General features: G+C 38.6%; 1 protein-coding gene across 2 annotated transcripts in view; it reads left to right on the top strand.

Annotated features, from left to right (window-relative positions):
* Positions 1-19631, top strand: part of csmd1a (CUB and Sushi multiple domains 1a) — a 304313-nt gene that overhangs the window by 223551 nt on the left and 61131 nt on the right. For both annotated transcript variants that reach the window (XM_060871844.1, XM_060871843.1), the window contains exons 22-30: positions 151-320; positions 1791-1944; positions 5673-5864; positions 8111-8237; positions 9557-9759; positions 10117-10308; positions 11092-11230; positions 11691-11878; positions 17098-17292. In XM_060871844.1, the coding sequence (XP_060727827.1) occupies positions 151-320; positions 1791-1944; positions 5673-5864; positions 8111-8237; positions 9557-9759; positions 10117-10308; positions 11092-11230; positions 11691-11878; positions 17098-17292 (1560 nt within the window). The remainder of the gene's footprint in view (positions 1-150; positions 321-1790; positions 1945-5672; positions 5865-8110; positions 8238-9556; positions 9760-10116; positions 10309-11091; positions 11231-11690; positions 11879-17097; positions 17293-19631) is intronic.

Below are 19631 nucleotides of genomic sequence, written 5' to 3'. Positions count from 1 at the left end.
GTATGGTGTGAGGAAATAGAAGTGATCTTTTTCGGCAACCTGCTGTTACCAGTTTCATTGATGTAGCATTGTCTTGCACCACAACTCTCCTCAACTATCATTTTTTGTTCTCTTATTGTTTCCACATTGTGCTTGTGGGGATTTGCCCAGCTGAGTGTGGTGCGTCGTCTGTAGGCAGTGAAGGAGTTCTTCTGTCCCCTAACTACCCAGCTAACTATGACAACAACCACGAGTGCATTTACCGCATCCAGACTGATAACGGCAAGGGAATCAAGCTCATGGCCAGCGACTTCCAGCTACGTGATGGTGACTTCCTCCAGGTGTGTTTATTTTGCGCAATGCTCCACTTAATGCGCCAGGCTTAATTTACATTAGATCATTAGATCACTAGTACCAAGGTGAAGTAAAAGTAAGAAAAAAGATGAGTGCAACTTTTTTGATAAGTTGGTATTAGTTGCAAGTTCATAATTTACATTTAGTTTTATGCATAAATCTGCTTCCAGGATTATTACAAGCATGGTTATTGCACTAAAGGGTATACAGAAGCTTAAAGATACAGGCATGCACTGAGAGTGGGAGCCAAATAAATTGTAGGAGTTAGAGGCCGTATTCATTAACATAAGAGAAGAAAGGTTGCTTCTATGCCACTGCACCAGAGTGTCGCCGCTGTCCAGCATTCATCTCCATTAAATGCTTTATTCTCTTCAAAATCATGGTGGTTTAAATAACCTTTGTTTTGGTTTGAAATTCATTAGAAAGTATCACAGGTAGGTGTAAAAATGGTAATAATACCTGTCTGAGCAAGCAGGGGTGGGATTTAGCAAAATTCTTCAAACACACCTCTTTTTAAAGATAAATCGAAAATGGGCGATAAAGAGGACATAATAGAATAAGTCCACCAATTGAGGTTGGTTTTAAAAAGGCATTTCTACACTAATTTGTGCCCAGGTTTCACCATTGCGTCATTCTCTACTATTTGCAGCACAGCTAACATGAAAGAGCTTAGAATCCACAAGACAGCCATACATGTGACTAAGTGAAGACATTAACTATTCATAGATTCATTTAAGATACAGCGCTCAAGGCGCACATAGTTTCCGATGAGAACGGAGCTCCCTGAAGAGCACTATGGACACTAATTAAACACGGAGTAAGCATATAAGCTGTAGTTTTTGTCGCATTCAGATACTCTGGAATCTTTATTATAGTCTTTTGCCAGTGGTATTTTTCGTAAATCCTAGAAACTATTTTCTTAAAGACATTATAGCCTTATTATCTCTAATCCCATTGCATTTGATACAATACTTATCATTGTGACAAACCCATTTTGTTCAAATGATTCTACGGTTAATTTGTGTTGCATGAATAACTCTGCAAGTGTTTTTTGCTGATTGGATGGTAAGATCTCTGCTAGAAATATCTTTCCATCTAGGCAGAGAATTGAATTTCTACACATTTTATGCAGCTAGCTTTACAAATACAGCCGTCGAGTTGCTTGATCTTGTTCATTAGGGGTTAAAATCATGTCTTATGTGGCAGAAAATGGAGAAATTGTGGCAGAAAATGGCTTGACATTGATTTATAACCTTTAATATTTCCTGCCATGCTGCTACCGTCTTCTCCCACATGGAGCCTCCTGTCTCGGTATGCTTGTAATATCCAAAAACAATTACAGAAGTCAACACACATTCCAAAATCCGAACATTTTTGGAGGGAAAATGTTTTTGAAAAACTTTTTTGGCAGAGATCCAGTTTGTCCATGCTTCGTATGCGCTTCTCTTTCTTCACAGATTTATGATGGTCAAGACAGTTCAGCTAGACTGCTGGGCAACTTTACACAAAGTGAAATGTCCAACATCATCAACAGTACCTCCAACCATCTGTGGATTGAGTTCAATAGTAATGGGACGGGAACCAGCAAAGGCTTCAAACTCATATACTCTAGTGAGTAATTTCCCTATAGCTCTCTCTATCTATCAGCAGGCACTTGTTGAGATACTGCAGACTTAAACACATTTTACTAAACATGTCAACTATGATTCAAATATTTTACATACACTGTTAAAATTAAACTTTTTTGATCGTTTTGGCTCAGAAACCATAACCTGGTGTGAAAATTAATAATAATTCTATTAAGAATTAGCCATTTACAGTTGCCTCTGCTGTATAACTAATTGTTTGATATATAAGTAATGTGATGGAGATGAAATAACCATGTCCACAGTCTTTGTGTGCTGTGAAGCAGTGAACTATTTTAACACATCCTCTGTTCCAGATCGTCTGCTTTTACGAGACCCATGGAAGTGCTTTAGCATGCAGTTAGAACATGGGAGATAAAATGCGTTCCACATCTACAGGGCAAATGAACAGATAAAAGATGATCTTTCACTCGAGCATATGTTGTACCAATATTAATTCAAAATGGCCTGCTCGGGGCTGCAACGATAAGTGTGGTGGGCAGGTGCTACTTTTATGGAACAGCCTTTATGTCATTATTAAGCAAAAATCAGTCGCTCCCTACAGTGGGTTGATATTGAAAATACAGTTGTTGTTTTTTCCCCCGTTTTGGTTCACTGACATGGGTAGGAATTAAAAACAGCAACATTTCTCCGCTGCTTCGCAGCTTCCACTGTTTAAATGGCACTTAAATAAAATATTAAATAGAAGTAGTGACAACCTGCAAAATGAATGTGCAAAACAATGTCCCTGTGCATGAACACCAAACTGGAGTGAAAGACGCTAAGCACAGTTAGGCACATAACAGATATTATCACCAAGTATGGAACTTTGAAGTGAGTGTGCAGGGAAATACGTTATTATACACACACACACACATATCCCGCATCTCTGGTTACATTAAAGCTCCCTTAAGATACATTATACAATGCATTAGTTAATATGAACAAACAATGAACCTGATCTTAAAATGTAGATATTAAAATATTAGGAAGAAACCCTGAGAGGGTCCAGACTCAGAAGGTAATGTGTGTACTATTTGGTCAAATTGTGTAATAAAAAAAATAGTTTTAAGGTAAAGTCTATTTTGTTTATCAACTATTCACCGATGGAGGCCTGAGTGCAAATTGTTTGTGGCAATTGCAGTCCTAAAGCTATAAGGGTAATTGTAGGCCTAGCCATTGTAGCAAATCTGTTTGTATCAATTGCAGTCCAACACCATCTTCATAGTTTGTAAATGCTACCATCCATAGTAATCTCATGCATCTTTGGATGTCCATATAAGGCCACCCTCTGCAGCAGCAAGTGGGTTTCTAGTGAAGAGCATCAGTATAGTTTAGGCAGATCATGAGGCAGAACGTGTCACGATCACTGGTATCTCAGGAGTAACGTGTGTAGCGAGAGAGAGAGAGACTGAGAGAAGCAAAGATTATTAGGTGTGCTTATTGTCACATAATAGTTAATGACAACATACATTGAATATGTGTAAAGAATGAAAGCAGGGGTTTGCAAGACTAGCTATGGCCACACAACTAAAAGGGCAAGCCAGTAAGTAGCACAGACGTGAGGGCGTCCTGAGACATAAAACGGCCAGTCAATCCGCTGTCAACAATCCTGATTTGAAAGTGAGTGACAGAATCAGAACCTCCCAGTTCACCACACACTCTATGCCAGTGAACACTTCAGGTCTGCCACTTTAAACAAGAAAAAAATATTCCCAAAATTCTAAACAAATATATTTTAGCCTATATTTCAACACTGAGACTTTGTCTGAGCCTTAAACATTAATTAGAAGGGTGTTCCATAACTGTGGATTTTTGTAAGAGAAAGCTCTGCCCCCTGCTGAAGCTTCCACTGTACAAGGTACTAACAAATATCCTGAACCTTCTGATCAAAGTAGCTGTGGCAGATTGTAAAAGACCAAGTGTTCAGTCACGTACTGCGGCATGGGACCATTCACCGATTTGTAGGTCAATAGTAGTATTTATATTTAATGTAATGTGGGTAAGTTAGTGCTGATGTGATCATATCTTCTAAATTCTAAACTAATGAGCTAAAAGAATGATTTTTTTTCTTTCATATATTCAATATCACAGTGACAATATCTTTCTTATCTTAGAAACTTTTCTGAGAAGAAATAAGGCTATCCTCGTAAGATCTATGTTAGCTACAAGTGAAAGAATGGTGTCAGTAATCACTCCAAAACTGCTGCACATGATAAAATCAGAAAGGTCAATTTGCTGTATGTGGTTCTAGGACAAGTACTTTTGTCTTCACAGAATTAAAGGTGGGGTCTCTGATTTTTGAAAGCTAATGTCAACATTTGAAATCACCAAAACAAACACACCCCTAACCCAAATGGGTCCCACCAATGTATTGATAGCTCCGCCCACACATACATACGTAACCTAGGCAAATAATGGAAAGAAATGTCTTTATCATAGCTGAAGGGAAGAACAATACGATTGCAGATAAACAAACAAGCAAAAATGACACACAAGCATAATCATGCAAAGGACGGCATATTTTAGTTCTGTGTAACAAAGTAAAACCAACGTTACTCACCTATTGAGAATGAAAAAAGCGCCTTGGCGTCTTAAGTAAAATTGAATTTCCCAAGTCAATAACTCCTGATCTAAATGCTGTTACTACACAAAACGCGGTTGTAGCTCCCTCTCTACATTACTACGATAGAAAAGAGGTGTTATTTGTGTAGTAAATAGTAGCAGTAAATTTTGTAGTAATATGCGCCAACTTCCCACTCCTTCAGTTCTCTCCAGCGCTGGAAAGCTGATCCTATATTAACACGGGTCCTACTTCTTGCCTTATCGTAAACCTTTCATCTCTTTCTTTCTTTGTTTTTTTATCCTCCATGTCAATGCTAAAACTGCTTTCTGCTAATGTCACACATGCACGATGAACACTCTCTCCCTCCGCATATTGACAAGACACGCCCCTTTCTGCTCATTGGCTACACGTTTGTTTTGAATTTTGTTTTTGATTTTTTTATTATTCGGCCCGACTCAGTTTTCTGAAGCATTTCTCAAAAATCGGAGACCCTGCCTTTAAGTAGGAGTAAGTTAACATCTCTTCTAGTTTATTAATGCTGAGGATATTTTGTTTTTGTTGACTTGACAAATGTTGTACAGTAAATAATGCAGGGATGCCTGATGGTGGCAGATTGGCAGTAGCAGGGGTTGAGCTCGTTTACCATCTGATTGGTAGACCAGAGTGCACCACTGAGCTACCATTGCCCTTGTAATGTGACTTCTGACGTATACACAATTACACATAAGTAATTAACCTCATTATCCCTTGCATGAACATTGGGGGTGGGGGTGGGGGGTGTCTGGATCTGTATTTACACAATCAAGCAGTTAGTCTTGAAATGGCATTGTTCAGGTAGAGAATTTATAGCTATTTCTGTTCAATTCCAGTCATAATATTCATATTGAGCTTTTGAACTATCAAGGTTTTGTGCAAAACCTTCTCATTCTCTGTAAAGACCATGTATATAGATACTGTTTCACAGCTCCTTCTATTCTGAATCTCAGATCTGTTTAATAAAAACAATACACCGTTTTAGTCTGGTTGCTACGGTGATGTGAAAGTCTCCTTGAATATCTGATCAGCAGACTGTGATTCAGCAAAACCTTGTTCAGCCTTGGTTTCATTCTAATAAGCTTTTTCCTTCTGCTTTGTGTCCCCTTTGCCAGGCTTTGACCTTGTGAAATGTGAAGAGCCAGGCACTCCTAACTACGGCTACAAGATTCAGGACGACGGCCATTTTGCTAGCACATTTGTTCTATACAGCTGTAATCCTGGTTACACGTTGCATGGCAGCAGTACACTGACGTGCCTGAGCGGAGATAGACGTGTTTGGGACAAACCACTGCCATCATGCATCGGTGAGCTCACTACAGCATCTCATAACGTGTGGTGGAGTTCTAACAAGTATGAATAGTTTTGTTCCATTTTATATGAAGGAATTTGTAAATAATGTGACTATTAATTCTACTACTAGCCATAAGTTTAACTGTTGTCTCATAAACACTTTAATGATTTGGGACCATGTGGCAACCAGATCTCGTGCAAATTTATAGTTCGCTTCATTGCAGTTTAATTCAAGTGAAGTCATAAAGACTTACAGCTGTACCATACCCTAAGAATACCTTTATGATGCTAAACTCTGTTTAGCTATCTATTTATCTAAACTCTACTCTAACATTCTTACATCTTCAATATCCACTTTATCCTGGTCAAGGTTGCTTTGGATCCAGTGTCTATCCTGGAAACCCTTGGTACAGTAATAAGTCTTATAGTCTATAATGCCTCATAGAACATTATAGAACATTTGTACGAACAAGACTTGGAACTTACACAATCGCTTAGAAAGGCAAGATATACAAGAACTGTGAATCTGCTTTAATCAGGAAGTAATCCGTGAGTGGCAGTTAAACCCCTGCTGGCGTGAAGGTGTGGTGATGTCTTGTCCTGACCCTTTTAGGAACTACTGATGTAATCATAAAGGCTATCCTGTGCTCATCCCAGTACGCTTATTCAAAATCTGCTCATATTAAATACCCTTATTACACGCTACTGATTGCCTTCACTTCTGTTTCCCTTTGAGTCTGGTTCCACTTAAGTTTTCTCCCTCACATCTCTGTTGCCTCTAGCTTACTCATTAGAGATCTAAATGTACATCAAGATTCTTTATGGTGTCTATTGTTAAAAGTGCTTTGAATGCAAATAATACTGATTTGAATTTTTAGACAATGTGTGTATTGTTGGTTACTACATCAGTACATTTAGCTCTGTTGCTTTGAGAAGCATCTGTCAGTTATAATTAATCCGATGACCTGCTGTCGGTATTTAGTGTCACTTGTAAAGGAAATCAATTTAAACAGATGCATCAGAAATCATTTACTTTAAGCATTAACGTTTGTGCAAACTTGTCATAATTGTTTGATCACTAGAATCATTTGGTTGACGTGGATATATGATATAGTTATAACGGTTTTATTCTATCCAACTGCTCTGCAAATGGACCATTTGTTAAAAAAATTCATTGTTCCTTTTGAGCAGCTTGAAAACACTGTTTAATTTCCAGATAAAGGAAAATATTAGCTCTTAAAGTATAAAATATAATTTATATACCCTAAAATGGGAGGATTATTTACTCCACTGTGATATCACTAACAAATATATAAAATATATAAATTTAACCACTACTTCCTTGTAATGTTCTTGTCTTTAGAAATGAGCATATACCTCTGTATACTCTCTATAGATCCCAGTACAAGAATTTATTAAGGCTGATTTTCCTTTTTTGTTCCATGCGATATGCGTTCTCTCAAGGACACATACTGTAAGACAATGTTTTTATTCCGAATCAACAATCTTCTACGAATACTACCTTAAACCAGCCCAGCAGTCTTCAAACAAGTGAAAAGAGATACATGGCTTTGTTCCACATCGCCTTAATCCCAGTTCCCTAATTAAAATGGCTTGAATGAGATATACTGCAGGTGCTTGGCGTGGAGAATAGATGGCGGTCATTTTGTTCCATTGTTTAAATTAGTCAACAGCGTAAGGCCAGTTTCCTTCCTTCTACTCCCCTTTCCTTTCCAGAAGAGATTGTGATGTGCACTCTTAGGGAAAATAAGGGCTCTTCAAGGATTCCTTGCACATTTATGGGCTCTTAAAAGAAAAAACACATCTAATGTAGGTTTCTACACAGAAGCTTTAAGCAAACTGGAGAGTGCTTTAGATTTACATATAATATGTTTCCAGGACCAACATCATCCAACTATATTAAATTGAATCTAGAAATTCAGTTAATTATATTGTTATCTGGTCATTTGATATGTTCCCGAGTGGTTAATCTCAGTGATGTATAGTCTTAGCTTCGGGGACCTGCGTGCATTTGTGCTTTAATTGGTTTACTATCCCAGATTCAGCCTAGCAAGGAAAATCTCAATGCATCACAAGGATTGCAAGTGTTTTAAGAGGAGATATAAAACAGCAAAACAGAACGCTGGGGTTCAGAGGATTGTAATTATGGGATTAAGAACTAACAGTTTGTCATGAGAAATCTAGAAAAAAAAGGCAGTTAATTGCAGGAATTATTCATTTTTGACTTTTTCTACTTTAGCGGAATGTGGAGGACATATCAGCGGTGCCACATCTGGCCGAATCCTGTCTCCTGGCTATCCTGTGCCATATGACAACAACCTTCATTGCACCTGGTCCATTGAGGCTGATACAGGGAAAACCATCAGGTAAAGCTGCTCACACCCGTGAGCCACGAATTACTCTCCTGAAGGCCGGATGTGTTTTTATTTTTTTTTCTTAAAAAAAAAATACTGCACCCCTGTTAATTCCCATGTAATTCCCACGCAACTCATAACATGGCATGGTGATTGCACTGGCACCCTGCTAAGAGGCCTATTGCCGACTGGCATCTGTTCTCTCAAGTCCATTATCGTACGAGTCGGGGGGAGAAACACTGAACACAAGCAAAGATAATCCAATTAGACGTTTGAAAAAGGGCAGAACATTGATTCAATTTAAAAGAAGCAATTGTAGCAAAGTGGTGATTTGACAATAGTGTCGTTAATGTTTCATCCCTATACACATTGGGAACTTCTGAGGTGATCTTGTAATACAGGCCTCTCTGAATGTGATCACGTGACTGCAAAGAAAGTAAAAAGAAGTCCACCCACGCCTCCCTAAGGACCAGTTAGCGTTGTTGTGCCTACTGCTGATGAATGGTTTGTCTGCTGTGTTTTCATTCTGCCAACATTACTGTAGTTGATGTGAGAATAAACCCTGGCCCTGTTCGATCTAAATAATCAGAGTTGTGATTTGCAGAATGAAATTGGATAGCCAAGGGATATTCATATGATTGTATGCAAGCTCATAAAAGTAAAAAAATAAAAATAAAATAAAAAGCTGGAGAGCTGGTATAACTGTGTACTTTTTAACTGTGTACTTAAATGATCGCATTTTCTATAATACACTGAAACATCCTGCAAGAAGTCAATTTGTGCGTTTAATCTTACAGGGCTGGATTTTAGAAATTATCGTTCTCAGGTCTAATAATTTACAGTCTCTTAGAACCCAGGCTCACAACAGCAACAGAAGAACATTATTTTCTATGTACGTATATGTGCAACATGAAGCCACCTATGCACCAAAATTGAAGAAAGAACACCAAATGTACAAAATCTCTTTAAATGATCATAGATATTATAAAGAAAAATAAAAGCTGGAAGGAAGAAGCCGAGACAGACTTACAAGTTGTATTTAGCTACTAGGGTTTCTCTGCACTAGACAGTACACTCTCAAGCAGCAACATTAGCGACTACAAAAAAAGTGACTTTAATTTACAACTTATGAAATCTATCTGTAGTTCTTCTGTCTTTGTTTTTCATAAGCGTAATTAGAATCACTATTCTATGGTGTTATGGTTCAGCATAAATAAATAAAACTACAATTCCATTGTATTTAACTAGCTCTAAGATCTGCTTCATCAGGCTTCTTCATCTCTCTTAGTCCGAGTGTAAACTTGTGTGAAACGTGTGTTCAATGTGTCTAGCCTCCACTTCATCGTCTTTGACACGGAAGTAGACCATGACATCCTGAAAGTGTGGGATGGCCCAGCTGAGAATGGTATCCTGCTGAAAGAGTGGAGCGGCTCTCTCTTACCCGAGGACACGCACAGTACCTTCAACATCCTCACGCTCCAGTTTGACAGTGACTACTTTATCAGCAAATCTGGCTTCTCCATCCAGTTCTCCAGTGAGCAACTCCTACTCTCTCTTAGTTCCATTCTCCTGCCTTCTCTCCCCCTGTTTCATCACTCTCGTGGTTTGCATGATCCAATATTCTCTCTGTAGTTTCCTTGCACTCGCTTTAGAACAAACACTGCGAAAGAAATATGACATAGTTGGAGAGATGAGGAGGTGGGAGATTTGCTTCTCTTTAGAAATGCAGCAGAGATCATATGAACGCCGTCTTGTGAGGCTTAAAGCATGGCATATTTAGAGAGGAGGGAGCCATGAATAAGAAACTTTCAGTCTTTCATTCTAGTTCTCCGTCGGTGAAGTGTTTCACACTGGTTTTAAAATAATCCGAGATGTATCCTTATTACTTCAGCTACAACAGCCACCACCTGCAATGACCCAGGCATCCCCCAAAACGGCACCCGCTACGGGGACAGCAGAGAGCCAGGAGATACAATTTCCTTTCAGTGTGATCCAGGCTACCAGGTTCAGGGAGTGTCTGAGATTACCTGCGTTCAGCTCAACAATCGCTTCTTCTGGCAGCCCGACCCCCCGACATGCATAGGTACTGTAGGTTCAGCGAATGTTTTCCATTAACTCCATTTTCTCTCAGACTGTTCATGAATATTTCCAAAAATAGGTGGCCTTTAATGTCATAAAATGTATCCCCTTGCATATGGACTGCTTTGTAGGAATTTTAAAACAGATGTAATATCTATCACTGGGTGCATAGAGCCATGCTGCAAGATAGTTTATTGTTCTCTAAATGACAGTGTATTGCCTGCTCACTTTACACTAAATGTCTGGTGGGTTGAGGACTATTGTGTAGCATACTCTGAGAAGATGTATGCAGCATGGAGTTGCATTAAAATATCTAAGTACTTGTGAGCTGTGCGCTTCTCAGACAGCCTAAGAAATTTTAATGCTTGTCATCAGGGTTGTTTTTGTCAGTAGTGACTCACAGGCTGCAGGTATTGCTTAGGTCACTGCATTTGATGCATTAATTATTACTTTCAAGTAATTGAAGTGACATTTACATATCCTTTCAGATAATTGTATCAAGCATCATTAAATCCTCTTGATAAGTCACAGCACCTGGTTTTATCGATTGTTGCCCTTTTTTTTATTTTCCTGAGAGTCCTTCACTTGTTACTTAGTGTTATTATCCACTGAATAATGAACCTAGAGCAATCAGTGTATAATCAATTCTGCAAACATTGCTCATCTTTTGTGTGTGTGTGTTTGTGTGTGTGCACGAGCACATGAACGCACACATATTTGTGTGCATGTTTGTGTCCCTTGAAGCCTCACTTTAAAGCACTAACTTGCACTCTCCTTGTTGTGATAGCTACCTGTGGAGGCAATGTGACAGGACCTGCTGGAGTAATTCTATCACCAAACTATCCTCAGCCCTACCCACCAGGAAAGGAGTGTGACTGGCGAATAAAAGTCAACCCAGACTTTGTCATTGCGCTAATTTTTAAAAGGTAATGCACTCACCCCTGGCTGGATACTGCTAAATCTGAGGCCAGCAGATGGGAACAGGACGAGTAGGTGTAATGTGTGTAATGGCATGCATTAATGAATGGGACATTAGAAATATGTCCACTGTTCTTGTATTCTTTATGTTGTATCAAGATATGAGATTTTACGTAAAAACATACTCAGTGTACACATCATTGTCAGATATTACATTAAATTAAAAGACAGTCAAAAGAATTTGGCTATTAGAAAAAAATAAAAGCTACCTGAAAAGGTTTAACCTTTTATAATGCATCTATCTCTTATGTGATAATATTCAGTGTGATATAAAAATATTTTGTCAGTATATATTGAAAAAGTAAAATGGCCTTAATAAGACCTAACAGTTTTCTCTGGAGTCATTCCCTTAAAAGGAATCATACAGTATGACCGTTTGACAAAGGTGTTGTCCATCTCATTTTGCAGCTTCAACATGGAGCCCAGCTATGATTTTCTGCATGTCTATGAGGGTGAAGACTCTAACGGCCGTCTGATTAGCAGCCTTCAGGGAAGTCAGGCTCCAGAGCGCATCGAGAGCAGCGGGGACAGCCTCTTCCTGGCATTCCGCAGTGACGCCTCGCTTGGAATGTCCGGCTTTGCCATTGAGTACAAAGGTATGCACAAGGTTGTTATCTATTGTAGAAACATCTTTATTTTTACAGCTCTGTTTGGATAAAATCTTTCAAAGATATATGGACACCTGAACATTAAGATCTGTGCAGGCCTTCTGCAAACATTTGACACAAAGATGCAGATTTGTCTGGAATCTCTTTGCATGAAAGTAGCATTAAGACTTTCCTTCACCGGAATAAAGTTGTGAAGATCCAATCTGTTTTAGCATGACATTGCAGCTCCATAAAGACATGGCTTAATGGTGAAGAAATACTTGAGTGGCCTCCACTGATTGTTGGGTGAGAAGGTTCATCCAAAGGTGTTCATCGGTGCTGAGGTCAGCGCTTCACAAATCCCAATGGCTATGTTCCAAAATCTAGTGGAAATCCTTCCCAGAAGAGTGGGCGCTGAATTTGTATCAATGCCGGTGGGTTTGGGATAAAATGATCAATAAGCCCATATGTGTGATGATCAGATGTCAACTTACTTCTTGACCTTAAGTGTATAGCTAGCTTGATCTTTAAAGCACTTTATGTATCATGTAAATCTTTTATAGTAGAATGTTTCTGAAAAACTTATGTGAATTAATATAGGTTTTAACTTTTATCAGAAGACTTAACATAAAAAAAAGGTGTTTGTGTAGAATATGAATAGTTAAGTACGGTGGCCGGGAAGTGCAAAACAAATTAACGAAACCCAAACCAAATTAACAAAACCCAAACCAAATTAACAAAACCAAAAACACATTAACAAAACCGAAAACACATTAACAAGTCAGACAACCCGGAAGCGGTTGGTATAATTTGTTAATGGAAACTTACCATCATCGGACGAGACACCTTTCATTCACCTTTATATCTTTAATGACAGTCGTCTTGTCCAATGATCGGTAAGTTTCCATTCACAAACTATACCTACCGCTTCCGGGTTGTCTGAATCGGTGCATGAAACACATTAACAAATCAGAAAACAAATGAACAAATCAGAAAACACAACGACATTTCAGACAACCCGGAAGCGGTTGGTATAGTTTGTGATTGGACAAGACACCTGTCACTCAAAGTATACATGAAGTTCAACAGTCTGCCACAGGGAAAAGTTGGAATGGATGGATGGATGGAATGGATTACTGTGGATTAATTCTGTTATTTTCTTGAACGGAGAACTTTATTTAAACGGAGAACTTTACACATTACACATAAGATTCCATACCTGTATATCTTGAGTGACAGGTGTCTTGTCCAATGATCGGTAAGTTTCCATTCAAAAACGATACACTACTGTTTCTGGGTTGTCTGACTTGTCGTTGTGTTTTCGAATTTGTTAATGTGTTTTGGGTTTTGTTAATTTGGTTTGGGTTTTGTTAATTTGGTTTGGGTTTTGTTAATTTGGTTTGGGTTTTGTTAATGTGTTTTCGGTTTTGTTAATGTGTTTTCGGTTTTGTTAATTTGGTTTGGGTTTTGTTAATTTGGTGTGGGTTTTGTTAATGTGTTTTCGGTTTTGTTAATGTGTTTTCGGTTTTGTTAATTTGGTTTGGGTTTTGTTAATTTGGTGTGGGTTTTGTTAATGTGTTTTCGGTTTTGTTAATTTGGTTTGGGTTTTGTTAATTTGGTTTGGGTTTTGTTAATTTGGTTTGGGTTTTGTTAATGTGTTTTCGGTTTTGTTAATTTGGTTTGGGTTTTGTTAATGTGTTTTCGGTTTTGTTAATTTGGTTTGGGTTTTGTTAATTTGGTTTGGGTTTTGTTAATGTGTTTTCGGTTTTGTTAATGTGTTTTCGGTTTTGTTAATTTGTTTTGCACTTCCCGGCCACCGTAGTTAAGACATCACCAATTATATGTTATTGCACAGAAAATAGAAATCTCAGTCCCCCATGTAAAAATAATAGTACAAAAGATTTTCAGTTGTAGCTTGTAATAGAGCTGTAGAGCAGCAGTGAGCAACTTTTACTTTACAAGTCAATAACTAAGCAATCTACCAGCAACTGTAAAATGCAACGTGTATAAAAACGGTTCAGTAGATAAATAAATAACAACTGATCCAATAATTTCTTATTTGGTATGACCTCATGTTATTGACAGTGTTGTCATGTGCAATGCAGAGTATGACATTTTGTGTCTGTGGAAGTCTTCACCCATGCTATTGTAACTGTCTCTTCTATTTAGGTTTGCAATCATTAAGAAAAGAGGACACGTGCAAAGGGAAAAGACTTGGATTTTATAGGCAGACATAAAAGCTCAGGCCTCATTGCATTTCCTACACTTGTGATGCTGATGATAACAGCAAAGAAAATAATATTTGTAACATCACATTTACATCACATTGAATCCATCATAAGTAGCATATTAAGTGTTTGACAGAAAAAGTCGTTTTGTCATTAGCAGGAAAGTGGTTTCAAGTCTGTTTTATTAAGCCAGATATTATGATTTTCTAATATTATTAACCTTTCTATGTGAATACTGAGTAATTCTCCTCAGGGGCACATCATGTTTTATGTAAAGGATGTATTAATCAAATGTCAAAGCAATTCACTGTAGACAGTGTCCACCATTTGAAATGACTGTTTGGTTGTTTCTTTTCTTTCTTACTTTTTTTTTTTAAACATAAACTGATTTAACATTGTCACTTATTCCTAAGGGAAAATCTCTGGTAGATTGAATCCTGGCCTGTGTTGCATTCTTCTTTAAGGATTTTTTTAAGCCCTCCAAGTAAAATTCATGCTGGGGACATTGCCTGTTCTCTGTGATGCTATAAACACTCTTAAAGAAACAAGATTTTTATGAAACCTACTTAATACTTAAGTACTATATTGCTAGGGGCAGTGGTGGCTGAAGCAGTTAAGGAGCCTGGGTTGTTGATCAAAGGATTGGGGTTCAAGCCTCAGCACTGCCAAGCTGCCACTGTTGGGCCTTTGAGCAAGGCCTTTAACCCTCACTTCTCTGTTGGTGCTGTATCATGTTTGACCCTGCGCTCTGACCCCAACCTCCAAAGTTTGAATATGCGAAGAAAGAATTTCACTGTGCTGTAACACGTGATAAATAAAAGCTTCTATTCTGTTCTGTTCTAAGTGAAAAGCTCCATACTGTGCACATGAGGTCGAAGCAAGGGACACATGGCTGCATGGCACCTGCACATATTGCAAATACTTCATTCATCACTATGTTTGAAGATCTTATTGTTTGTCAGATTGGATGCTTTTCACTCTTGAGATGTCACACATGATGCATAAAGCAAATACAGACTGCAAATTTGCCTTTTCTTACCACACTCTAGGATAACTTGTCCTATTGAAGTTATTGATAAGTGTACTTTCACCCATAATGACATGGATGTGATGTGACATTTTTAGTGGTAAACAGTACAGCTCAGTCTTTCTCCCTTTTCCTATTTAATGTATGTCTTTGCTTCACAGCTGCTTTTTTTTTTTTGTTCTTTTCTACAAAGTCAATCTCTAATCTGTTATTGCTCATTACACACCAGTAGTCACAATCATTTTCCGAGTTATTGGTGGAGAGGCGTGCATGCAAAAATAGCACAATGCAAATCACAATTTATTCTTGGGGTGGACAAAAAGAAAAAGCATCTATTAATTATGGACACTTGCCAAAAAAAAGGCAACATGTAAAGCTCAAATTGCGGTTTTCCTTAGCAATTTAAAGTCATACTTATGCGAACTTTATATACAATTTGTATTGGACTTCTAAACTTTGACACTCCAGATGTACTAATAATTCCTCCCCTGTCATTTAAGAATCAGACCTAAAATATAATTGAGATTGTGGTGTTCGTTCTAGCAATTTGGCTGATATAATCTCCCGCCTCCTCCCAATTTCTCTGCTCCTTAAACCGCAGGCCAAGGGAGAAGTGGGCCGTTAGCTGTCATGCTGTTGGCAGTGTCTCCAAGCACCACCTCCATATCATTCCTACAACTATACTTGTCCTGAAGACTGGAGATCTGGTGCATTGTCTGCAACTGGCTCTTCTGTATTGTACCCTAACGCTAGTTATCCTGCTTGTCAAAGCATTTATACGCTTTCTTGCCACTTTATTTTTACATGATCCAACCTGATCAAGACTGCTTTCTCAAATTTGTATGAATATTTTAAAAAAGAACTCCCTCACTCCCCCATTAACCAATCCTCACATCATCTTTTATCTTTGTCATTTCATACCTGCCTGTCTCTCTCTTTTTCTCTTCCTCTGAAACCTTTATTCCCTTCTTTCAATACAACTTATGTACATTTGATTTCTGTCGGTTAACAGGCATACTAAGAAGGTTATGGGAGATAAAATAACTAAAGCAGCTATATTTACAGTAATATCTACCTGATTACAGTAGCAGAGTAATACAACCACCCACAAGAAACAAAGATCTCATAGATGCATAAGGAGAAATGGATTCAATGTTAAACATTTATTAAAATATCATTAATAGCTAGGAAGCAATCATCAACTTCATTTCAATGTTAACCTGCACTGTATTCAACACAGAGTCACGGTTTTAAAGAAAGCTTCAGACTAGGTGCATGCACCAAAACTGGGATTCTGCAAAAAGGGACACGAGTTTTTTACTTTAATGCAGAGTTTGAAAGGGGAGAATGTGTCTTTGTAAAAAGATCGGAAACTAGCCCGAAAAGCAAAAAGGATTCATTTTTGTTTTGCTCCTAATTTGCATGGGAAACAGTGGTGTGCACACATTTATGATTTTGTCTTCGTTTTCAGCGCCCTGTTTTTTTAGTGTTAAAAGAATCTACTTCGGGTTTAAATCACCTTATCAATCTAGGAAATGCAAAGAACACAGTTTTTGAATAGGGGTTGAGCAGGACAGCAGTATCATGAACCAAGGCATATATATATATATATAGGGGTGTGTGCGTGTATATGCATATATGAATTTAGTTTGTTCACATAGCTTGTTAAGACACTGGGGTCAGAAATCAGGGTTGGTGTGCTATACCACACCTGCTCACTCTACATCATTTTCTCTCCACCTCATTCCTGAATCTTGTCCTTGTATCTCCTGCCCTATGGTATGTTCATTATAATGCTCAGAATAGAAATGCAGGAATGTGTCACTGGGCAATTTGATATAAAATCAGTGGTGATGATTATTTCATTATTATTTCTACTTGATGCATCTCACCACTTGCCTTTGTACTTGAAACCCCTCCCATTAAAATGATTATTCAATTTGCTTCATCGTTGTTTTACTTTGTGTTTGTAGAAAAGCCAAGGGAAGCCTGCTTTGACCCTGGAAACATTATGAATGGATCACGACTTGGAATGGATTACAAACTCGGCTCTGTAGTCACGTACGAATGCGATTCTGGCTACACAACCATGGGAACAGCTACTCTCACCTGCATCATTGGCACTGATGGAAAACCTGCATGGGACAAGGCTCTCCCTACATGTAAAGGTAAGAATGCTATGGTTTGTTCCTTGAACATCATGCACACACTGGCTAAGGATATTGCCCCAATATGTCCTTCAATCAGATTTCAACCAAACCTGCTTGATATGCTCATATAAATATCACTGAAAACATGAATCAAAACATTTTATTCTTTCAGTTTTGAGTGTTAATTTAGTGCTTTGATTTTTGCATGATTTCATTTGGAGAAATCCAATGAAGAGAACTAACATAATAAAACATGGCACCATCCAGAGAAGCCGTGAGCAAGGTGCTTATCAAAGACGATTTTCATTTTCCTTTGTTTGGTGTCCTGAGAGTTAATTGATTTAGCCTTTTGTCACACTCATTGTTCGTCCCTCTTCCTGTGCCAATATGCACCGGATATTTGTTAGCTTCTGATGCAGCCACCATTAGCTTCCACAGCAGGAGACAGACGCAAGTGAAGCCCAAGGCCGAGCTCTTTTGTGCAGCTATTGACAAATGGGAGCGCTCAAGTGGTAACAAGTGACACTCACACTCACTCGTCCTCTTTCCATTTCAGACGTTATCTCCTCATCCTTTCCTTTTCTTGCACCCCCCTTCCCAATCTTACTCTGTTCCTGACACACACTCGCCTTTCTCTCCCGCCTCTGACTCACTCGTTTTTTTTTCTTGGACGGCCGAGCTAGTATCAAGCAATGGTTCTGTATGACAGAGCAGCCATCAGCTCAACTGCTTTTACTGCCAAAAGCACACACATTCACACTGAAAGAACACTATAATCCAAGGGTATGACAACAGCTTTTTTGGGAGATGTGCTCCCTTGTTTATAACTCTTCCAGATAGTTTTGTATAAATTGTTGGTACCCTTCGGTCAATGAAAGAAAAACTCACAATGGTCAGAGAAAAAGCTTTAATCTGACAAAAGTAATAATAAATAAAAATTCTATGAACGTTAACCAACGAAAGTCAGACATTGCTTCAACGGAATTATTTTAAAAAAATAAACTCATGGAACAGGCCTGGACAAAAATGATGGTACCGCTAACTTAATATTTTGTTGCACATCCTTTTGAGGCAATCACTGCAATCGGACGATTTCTGTAGCTGTCAATGAGACTTCTGCACCTCTCAGCAGGTATCTTGGCCCTCACCTCATGAGCAAACTGCTCCAGTTGTTTCCGGTTTGAAGGGTGTCTTTTCCAGACGGCATGTTTCAGCTCCTTCCAAAGATGCTCAATAGGATTGAGGTCAGGGCTTATAGAAGGCCACTTTAGAATAGTCCAATGTTTTCCTCTTAGCCATTCTTGGGTGTTTTTAGCTGTGTATTTTGGGTTATTGTCCTGTTGCAAGATCCATGACCTGCGACTGAGACCAAGCTTTCTGACACTGGCCAGCACATTTCTCTCTAGAATCCCTTGAGAGTCTTCAGATTTCATTGTACCCTGCACAGATTCAAGACACCCTGTGCCAGATGCAGCAAAGCATCCCCAGAACATAACAGAGCCTCCGCCATGTTTCACAGTAGGGACAGTGTTCTTTTCTTGATATTCTTCATTTTTCCGTCTGTGAACATAGTGCTGATGTGCCTTGGCAAAAAGTTCCATCAAAAAGTTCCATAGGACATTCTCCCAGAAGCTTTGTGGCTTGTCAACATGTAGTTTGGCATATTCCAGTCTAGCTTTTTTATGATTTGTTTTCAACAATGGTGTCCTCCTTGGTCGTCTCCCATGTAGTCCACTTTGGCTCAAACAACGACGGATGGTGCGATCTGACACTGATGTTCCTTGAGCATGAAGTTCACCTTGGATCTCTTTAGAAGTCTTTCTGGGCTCTTTTGTTACCATTCGGATTATCCGTCTCTGATTTGTCATCAATTTTCCTCCTGCGGCCACGTCCAGGGAGGTTGGCTACAGTCCCATGGATCTTAAATTTCTGAATAATATGTGCCACTGTAGTCACAGGAACATCTAGCTGCTTGGAGATGGTCTTATAGCCTTTACCTTTATCATGCTTGTCTATAATTTTCTTTCTAATCTCCTGAGACAACTCTTTCCTTCGCTTCCTCTGGTCCATGTTGAGTGTGGTACACACCATGTCACCAGACAACAGTGACTACCTGGAGCCCTATATATGGGCCCACTGACTGATTACAAGATTGTAGACACCTGTGATGCTAATTAGTGGACACACCTTGATTTAACATGTCCCTTTGGTCACATTATTTCAGTCTTTTCTAGGGGTACCATCATTTTTGTCTAGGCCTGTTCCATGAGTTTATTTTTTTAAATAATTCCATTGAAGCATGGTTGAAAAGCAATGTCTGACTTTCATTGGTTAACATTCATAGAATTTTTATTTAT

Source organism: Tachysurus vachellii, chromosome 6 (assembly GCF_030014155.1).
Source record: "Tachysurus vachellii isolate PV-2020 chromosome 6, HZAU_Pvac_v1, whole genome shotgun sequence".
In the NCBI taxonomy this organism is placed as follows: Eukaryota; Metazoa; Chordata; class Actinopteri; order Siluriformes; family Bagridae; genus Tachysurus; species Tachysurus vachellii.
This window is presented reverse-complemented; position numbering and strand designations above follow the sequence as displayed.